The sequence below is a fragment of the Xenopus tropicalis genome, chromosome 5 (assembly GCF_000004195.4).
Source record: "Xenopus tropicalis strain Nigerian chromosome 5, UCB_Xtro_10.0, whole genome shotgun sequence".
Classification (NCBI taxonomy): domain Eukaryota; kingdom Metazoa; phylum Chordata; class Amphibia; order Anura; family Pipidae; genus Xenopus; species Xenopus tropicalis.
In genome coordinates, this window is record NC_030681.2 from 48028200 (window position 1) to 48037650 (window position 9451).

The following is a 9451-nucleotide window of genomic DNA, read 5'->3' on the forward strand; positions in this document are numbered from 1 at the left end:
GAAGGGAGAATACCTTTTTAGAGATGGCTGCCTGTTCTAGAAAATGTGAAGTAAGTTTGACTGAGTAAATATTTGATTAGGTGAGCCAAAAGTGTGGTGTTTTTACTAAACAATAGGACAATAGGACGACTATTGCATTTTGACTTGCATTCTCCTTTAAACATAAAGGGGCTTGTGTTTTGCTTGCTGAGATATTTGCCACAAAATGTTGATGTTCTTTTACAGACATGGGTCATCTTCAAGCAAACTACAGAGAATTGGAAAGACCACGTCTGACTGAAGAAGACTCTCTTCATTCTGTTGCATGGGTTGCAGTCCCTATCATGATTGCTCTGGTTATTTTAATTGTTCTTTTTATGATCAATCAGAAAAAACAGTGGATACCAGTACCCTGTTATAGAACACCTACCAAGGTAAAAACCATCCTGCAGGTTATTTATATTCCAATACAGTAGAGCCCTGATTTTTTTATGTGTTTTCCCAGAATTTACTTGGTACAGTCCCCTGGCAAAAGTAAAATCTGGGTTCCACTGTATGAAAACAACTTTCCATGAATAAGATACCCCTATATTCAGTTCTATGGTAACTGTTATTTCAAGAAATATATATTACAGCTGCAAAAGCTGATGTCTTTTATTACTTGTGTTAATATTATTGATTTCTGCTAGAAAATCCATAACTGAAACATTACTTTAGGATCAGTACCATTTTAGTACATTAATTGTTTTTATTCATGTGCTGTATTCCCACCCACTGTTACAAAGCTCCATACTCATGCACTTCTGTTTTTAGACTGACATATCCATAAAAAACATGTTTTATTGTTCCTTGTATGTTTATTTTCTAGGACTAAGAGTGCATTTACCCCTCCTAGCTTGCAGGGGCAGTGTGCTTAAAGGGAATATGGCTGGGGACCCAGTTTTGCAGAAGTGAAATTGAGAAAAAAAAATAAAAGGAGGATCAAGGGGTCTGCCAAACCATTATTTAATATAAATAAACCTTTTGAAAATTCCTACCTTGTGCTCATATAAAGTGGTCCTGAGCCACCAGTGATTTCTTGATTCGCTGTAGATAATGACACCTCATTCCCATGCCCTTGGTGAGAATTTACAAACAGTGGACCAGATTTGCTTGTTTTTTTGCACATCCACTCAATGCATAATAAACATTGTCATTGAGTATTACACCTGTATCCATGGTTACTCTTGACAATGTCTTTCCCTTAGACTTCCATGCCTACCTAATACATCAGCAAGTCAAACAGTCTTTGCCATGCTAATTCTTTAACTAAATTAGGATCTAAAATCATTTTGTAGACCCTTCTTTTAAGTTACTTTAGATGCCTAATGTGCCTAAAGTATTTATCCTTTATTGTTATCGTCTCCTGTACTTACCCCCCTGACAACATCTGTTTCACCATTGTTTTCTGTTAATATAATACAAGAAGAAATAACAAATAGGGTAGAGGAAACAACTGTAGACAAGAACTTACCACATAAAAAATGGTCCAGATGCGCCAACCCCAGACCCTCAGCTAAGGGAGCAGACAGTCCAGCAACAGCAATATAGGGGCATCTGGGCCCTCAAAGGGATTCCACAAGGGTCACAATAATGTGCCCAGATGCCTATACATTGCAGTTGCTGAATATAATATGAAATATGAAAAAGAAAATTAAAAATGTTCCTTATTAGAGTCTGCCCTATGTCTTGAATATTTCCTAAAATATTCTTCACTTTTTCAAACAGCCAACCTGTCTGAACAACCAGCTTGTATATGTGGACTGCAAAAAAGGAACCATGGTACAGGTGGACAGCTCCCAGAGAATGTTGAGAATGGCTGACCCGGACTCAAGATACAGTGGATTCTACAGTATGCAAAAACAAAATAACCTCCAGGCAGATAATTTTTACCAAACTGTGTGAGGAGTGCCAATGCAACTGTTACAAGGATTTCCCTTTAAACTGAAAAAAAAGGAAAAAAAATTAAAAAAAAAGATGATAGGGTTGAAGAGAGACAAAATTCTGCTATTAAAAAAACCTAGAACCATGCACTTGCTTATTGGATTATATTGGATGTGTGACATGTACAATCGAGACCTTACTGAGACGAACTCTGTCTCATGCAACGTGCCAAAAGAAACATTCCCACTTTTCCCTTTGTAACAACTGACCAAGTGTTTTCTTAGAACCAAAGTATGGAGAACTGGTTGATGCATATATGCTTGTAACATAGCTGTAGAAACTTTTTTTTTTCGGTTGCTGGGGAGGAAGTTGGGGGATTCGACAAAGGAGAGGTCGCTAAAGCAGTGATGAAACAAGAACAAATTGGAGAGGTTTGGGGGTGAATAAATTCCTTCAGAAAGAGAGGTTGGTCACATGGGCTCATCCAAGCAAATCCCATAATGCTTCTGAATCACAGACAATGGCTTCTCCTGCATCTCAGATCCTGAATACATCACAGGAAGAGGAATCAAATCCCTGTGTAATCATACAGCTCTTGTTGCAACTTCTAAATTAGCAAAGAAGCTACCAAATCCATAGCTGATCTATCTACATTTAAAATGCAAATAATATCATTAGTGATAACCATCTGCAAAAAATAGCAAAAGCAGAGAATGATGGTTAAGGTTCTGAAATGATATACAATGTGCTGCTTTTTTTTTCTTTTTACTTGGATATATTTTTTTTTCTTTAATGCTGATTGGTCAGTCCTTGTTGGATTCAGGCAAAAATACAGAGGGCTTATTAGTTTTTTTTCATATATAAATATATATCTATATCTGAGCACTGGATTTTTATTTTTTTTTCCTGAGAGCAGTATTTAAAGTAGAAAATGTTTAAATCATCACCTTACTGTTCAACAGGCTTTCTTATAATGGCGGTGTTGATGAATATGTATTTCTTTCCTTTTTGTGAGTGTGTGTGTGCGTGATCTTTTGTTACATTTTTTTTTTTATTGCGCTGCCCAGAAAGAACAATAATTCTATTAACTTCTTTGCTACCAGATAGGCTAGCTCGCATGAAACGCAGAGGTTGAACATGTCTGACACTGTCACTGGGATTAGCTTGCTGGAGAAAGCTGATGCTTCAATGAAAAGGAGACAGTGGAGACCCATATTTTTTCCCTTTTTTAACCTGTTTTGTTCATTATTGTTCTATTGGTTGATGTTTTTCATTTACTGGTTGCGCAAATTAAAAAAAAAAAACAGCTGCCCTCGTAGGGAGCCGCTTAAATTTGTAGTATTCAAGCACCTTTTTTTTCTGAGCTGAGTTAAAAAAATAAATAAATAAGAAAAAAAGTCAAAAAGGAGATTATGCGTCTTTAAACCTTAGCATTATAGGAATATTTATGTAAATGTATATTATGCTAAAAAAACAAAAAGTATTTGTGTGTGTATGTATATATATATATATATATAAAAAAATATATATATATAATTTTTCTGTTTTTTTTTTTCTGTTGAATGTATTTTTATCCAAGAAAGAGAAATTTTACCCACAATGGAAACATTAAAAACCAGCATTCCATATCAAGAGCTTAATAGCTTGTCGGAGAAGGAAACAGACATTTCTTAGTCTACCTATAGTTTGTTTGCATTGTATGTTTTGCCTTGGTTCATGTGTGCATGTGTGTGAGACGACGTTGGTCTAGAGCTGAGGGTGCGTGAAGATGACTACCCCAGTGACTTCAGCAATTGCTAAACTGAGAGGGGGAGGAATATTTTATTTATTGTTTTGTTTTTTGTTTTTTTGCTTGAGTCATGGAACAAGCTGGTGTCTTTCGAGGAGAAACATAAACAGGACAATTATTATTTAGTTATGTTAGCCCCGTACAGGTTAATGTAAATAAAACCTTTTTTCTTAAGGATGATAGGGCTCATTCACTAAAATAGAAAAAGAAAAGTCCTAATACAGTTGTCCATTTTGTACCCCAGGCTAGTGTTGGGCAATGCCAAGTAAAACTTTTCCTTTTAGTACCATGTTGCCATCTTCATTGATTTTCCATGATTCCCTTGTGGGTCTCCAAGACCTTTGGAATGCACAGTATAGTACTATTTCCAATGTTACTGTACTGCCCATGTAAAAAGTCCTGGAAGCCTTGTCCTTTGATTTCACCAAAGCAGTTACCATTAGGAAGCAATCAATAAATAGCTTTGATTGCTTTACTACGAGTTACAAACTGAAAGCAAAGATCTGGTCGCTGTGGGTAACTGCAGTGGAGCTGGCAGCAGCACGGACACCTGTAAAGGCAACAGATATCACAGCCATTCTGTAAGGATCACGTTCAGTTGTAAATCAAAGGTCATTTTATTTTTGCATTTATTTACTCAAAAATACAATTAACAAACATGTTATTCAAGAGCCCTAAAATCTATAATTTTCTGCAGTTTACTTGCGGGCTTATATTATTTTTAAGCAAAGCTATAATATGTGTTTCAGAGGTCACAATGTCATTACTGTGACCCTATTCAAGTACAGAAGCTGGGGTAGCAATTCATTTCTGCAGATTGTGTCCCATGTTACAAGCTGGTCCATACAATCAGAATATACAAACTGTGCTTGCCCATCAGAGGAGCAGGTTTTCTTTCAAAATCAGAGGGGAGATGAGGGGACAAAAATTAGACTAAATTAGAATGGATTTAGATGTTGCTAGAAATGGAAAGGATACCAAATCTTTTTGTCCCTCAGTATTTGTCCATTGGACATTTTAAGCAATTACTGTATATATTCACATTGAAAAGCTTCTATAAAAGGTTTGGTGACTGTTTGCAGGTTCTGCCTTGTGTTGCTTAGTTCTTTGTCTTTCCCATAATCATCATATCATATTAAATCTCTTCTGTCTGATAAATACAAGAGCCCAGTGTTGAGGTGGGACATAGCGGCAGCAATGTCTGTTTTGATATGCTGGTGAGCCAAACATGACTGAACGTAGCAATGGTCAATGAAATCAACAACAGGAAGAACTTTGCTTTCCCTATGATGTTAACCACATTATATTTTATATTGTTTTTCCTGCATAAGACATTTGTGTCAATGTAATATTAAAACATCAATCCCTTTGAAAAGCATCAAACAGGATGTTAATAGCATCACATTTTTCTTCCGTTTCCGTTCAAATGTATAGTATTCACATATGCCTTTGTTAGGTTTCTAGTTCATGAAATTGTTAGCAAGTTAATAGAACTCCTTGTCACTGAATGATGCCCAGTGGTGCAGAGAATTCAATAAGCCATTCACTGCAGCTCAAGTAAACTTTGTGTGGAGACAAGCATCTTCAGTACCTACAGTAGCAATGAATGCTTGGTTTATTCTATTGTGTAATAACACAAAATGCTTCGGGACTCTGTCCTCTTTCTCAGGTGTATTTCATCAAAATGTTAACTATATCATTTTAGGAATAAACCTTTTAATACCTTATCACCTCTGTTGTTTGCCTTAAGGAACTAAATAAGGTCAATGGCACACATGGATAGCGGCTGGCCATCATTTTCCCTTTTTCACTTCTGCTGATCTCTTCCAGTTGTTGTCATTAGGAAGCAGCAGTCATAAGCCAGAGCATCTATTATTGACAACAAATGGACGCAATCTATAATTGTTACCCTTATTGGATTGCTGCAATTCTCTGTCCTGTTTGCTATTGGCCTTCATTTGGTCAACTTATAATATGCAGCCAACTTGCTAACTTCATGCACAAAGTACTTTATTATAGTACCCCACTACTGTAAAAATCACACTGATTCTCTGAATGTATGTAACCTACAATATTTGCTTACTAAATTCACGATACATGTTTTGTTGGCTTTGTTCTACTAAATTATCATTTTATTTACCATTCTATGAAGTGGCATTTTAAGGAAAACTAAACTAAAGGAACTGCCACATTGATATTAAAAAGCAGCATGTGTGGAGTGTAGGAAAAGAAAGTTTTGTTTTGCAAAACATGGTAGAAGTATTTGTTAATCAGATTAAAGTGATCAAGTAAATAGAATTACCCTTTTCATACCTATAAATACTGCTAAAGCACAATCTTTTATTTATAAATGAGGGTTTGAAAACCTTTTGGTCTTTTACCGTTTTAGTGCTGTTCCGTCTGTAGGCTGTGGTAGGAACTAGAGAAATGTAGCAAAGCCATAGCTTTCAGAAATGAAGGAACTTGTTGAAGGAACATGCTACATAAGGACGCATGATCACAGCAAAGACCATTCACTATTCAATGTTTTGTGTAACTAAATAAATTCCTTGAGTCCTCTTGGGCATTTAAGATGTCGGAGATACAAGCGTGCTCCTAGGCCACATTGCAAAAGAATTGCATCTTACTCAACAGAGACAAAAGAAATGTAGAGCTTGAGTGGCCAACACAATCCTATTTGTGAGTCAATGGGTGTTCACTCAAGTTTTTTCTTACGTAAACTGTTGGCCAGTGGGCATATTTTTTCCCATTTCCTTACTCAAATGCATTAAAATCAATAGGTGTTTTATCCTCACATTGTTTTCTTTGCACAAAAAATAAGATACTTTTCCCAGCGAAACAAAACTTATTGTGAAATTCTAGTGCAGATTTGCGAGCATTTTAACAATTCATGAAAATACAAATTTCACAGCAAATCCATACCAGGTCGAAACATGGCTCATCCATAATTATAATGAAATCCACTGCAATGTAGCATTTTCTTAATATCTCTCTTTCACAAAGAGATTTTTTTTTAATAGTATATGAGATATAAATGGTTGATTATTGTGTTTCCTCAACCAAACATTTATGCCCACTGCAAACAGTTCAACCATACTGGCAGTCAGCAGTCTGTTGTAATTTGCTGACTTCTAACCTGCCAGTAAATTGTTAAACATTAAAAACTGTAAGAAGAAATTCTTATAAATTCTTAATAAATATTTATACAGATTTATTAAACATCTACTACACTTTAATAGACTGGTATAGGTATAGGATCCATTATACAAATTAGCTCCAAATTATAGGAAGGCCATCTCCCATAGACTTGTCTCTGTGATAACAATCCTTATTGGAGGCAAAACAATCCTATTGGGTTAATTTTATGTTTACATGATTTTTTAGTAGATTTAAAGTATGGAGATCTAAATTACATACAGATTCCATACCTGTACAGTCTACTGCAGTTCTCCTTTGAGGTGTATAAAATGTTTTTAAGGAAAAGTAAGATTCTTAAATGGGGAAAATATCCAACTGTTAGTAATCCTTTAGGACTTTGATATTCAATAATTCAGCCCCTTATATTTTGTCAGAATAATGGCCTTTTTCTCCAATGGGTAAAACTAATTCATGGTCAGTAAGGAGACCTGTGTTATGGTGGCCAGTGTTGGTGTTGAGTGCCGACAAGTTAATATCAGCTTATGGAAACCCTGTTCTGTTTGCAGCCAGTCTTGATAAGCAAATCATTCAAATGATCTTCACTCTCAAACAGGAATGTGGCATCATCACCATAGCAAAGGTTGTTGAGGAGTCTTTTATCAATCCTCACGCCTTAATTTTCTTTATACAGTTCTGCTAATGTGGATGATGTGTTTTGTCTTGAATGATTCCATGTGATAGTCTTAGTTCTTTTTGAGTTGCTCCTTCTTGATATATGTAAAGGTTGTCGTATTATCGGGTATTATGAGATCCCCATTCTTTTTCTTTAATTACTAAAAGTTCCAGATATTAAGGGATACATTAGAATTGCTGTAGACCTACACAACCTTAATGGAATAAAGGCTAAGAGCATGCTTTCTGCAATTTCTCATCATTTTAGGGTCATTCTGGTTCATTCAACAGGAATCAGCCATGGAATTTCTGATTTTAGCATCAATCTTTTGAAGGAATTTTACTTTCTTGATGACATCCATATATGTTTTGGTATACTCCTGTCAATATCCATTTGAGATATAACTGATTTTAGTTGTTATATGTTAACGATAACACTTCGATGACTTATTTACTCTTTTTTTCAGCTTTAGGTTGATTTTGTGTACTAATAGCGGGTAATGTGTATAGAAGTTGGCAGGTTTTGTCATTAATGGTTTTATTAAGCATTTCCATTGTTGATCTACACAAATATTGTCAGTGGGTGAAGTCTGTGTCTTCATTTACTGCTTGTGTTGGTGGAAAAAAAGTGTTTGAAATAAGCAGATTGTTGGTCTTGTAGAATTCTATTTGCCATTCCACCCTTATTTACCACACAGTGTCATTAGCAGTCAGGTGTCTCAAGTTCTTTGTTGCTTTGTTTCAGTCACATTGTAAATGAAGTTGTAACTATGGGGCGTATTTATTATGCTGTGTAAAACTAATTCGCTGAAAAAACGGAGTAAAAAAAGCTGTGTAAAATAAATGGAAAAGATCGCCATCTGAACGCCGGATATTACGCCGTTTTCTATAAGTTCCAGTGGAAGAAAAAACACGTAAAAAAATGACACTGATTTTACATCATTTTTACACGGCGAAGCCTGGCGATGTGTGGCAAATTTTCTCGCCGGTTTTTACACAGCATAATAAATATGCCCCTATCTGTTGAGTTACAGATACAGAAGTTGATTCTTATGTGCAAGTAATGTCAGTGTTGTTGCCACAAAGGTCAGCCTCCGTCCAACCTTCTGATGACAATGCTCTTAGCATCACTAATGCACTCAAGCCTTCATGGTACATGGTACAACAAGCCACAAATAAAGGTTGATGTGGAGGGTAATGCAACAAGAACAATCAAGGCTCTGTTTAACTTTCATTTTTTTGCCAGAACTTCAGCACACAGATTGTTTCTCATTAATATAATACTTTTGTTGTGAACTGCTGATAATGCTATACCTTGCTTTACACAATTTTTTTTTAGACTAGGTATGCCCTTGCTTATAGAGCTTGCATGTAGGCTTCTCAAGTCCAGTGAGTTAAGAATCTCAGCCACCACAGCTACCTTTATGTTACTAGTAAAATAACTGATCAGTCTTGTTAAAAAGTTGAAACGTAGTCTATAATTTGAGTAAAATAATCATTTCCTCATATCAAGATATGATTTGCATTCATTGATCTATAATATGATACAAGCATATGGAGTGATTACAATAGCTGTTTCATGTCTCACAAAACAGGATGGATGCCAACTTTTGTCTAAAGAGATACTAAGGCCAAACACATTTATCAACACTGGGCCAGTTTGCATCTAGCCAACAACCAATTAGCAATTTTATTTTAAGCCAGCTATAGGTAGAACAATGTCAAACATTTGATTGGCCAGGTGCACATTTGCCCAGTGTTAAGATACAAACCACACTGAGCCAGGCAGTTGACATAGTTGGTGTAACCTGCAACTTTCTAGGTCCTGGATTTAGCAAAACTCAACCTATCTTTAATGTCTTTAAACACATTGTCATGTTTGATGCCCATATAAATGGATAATGGGTAGATGGGGTGCTGCAGGATACAAATGTTTATAATGCAATTTAA

At 35.7% G+C, this 9451-nt stretch overlaps 1 protein-coding gene across 1 annotated transcript in view; it reads left to right on the plus strand.

The window, feature by feature from the left end:
* crim1 (cysteine rich transmembrane BMP regulator 1 (chordin-like)) overlaps positions 1–4849 on the plus strand; it is a 440400-nt gene extending 435551 nt beyond the window's left edge. Inside the window, exons 16-17 of the mRNA XM_002936373.5 lie at positions 226–413; positions 1747–4849. Of these exons, the coding sequence (XP_002936419.1) occupies positions 226–413; positions 1747–1923 (365 nt within the window). The 3' untranslated portion in view covers positions 1924–4849. The remainder of the gene's footprint in view (positions 1–225; positions 414–1746) is intronic.
* The last annotated feature ends 4602 nt before the right edge of the window (positions 4850–9451 follow it).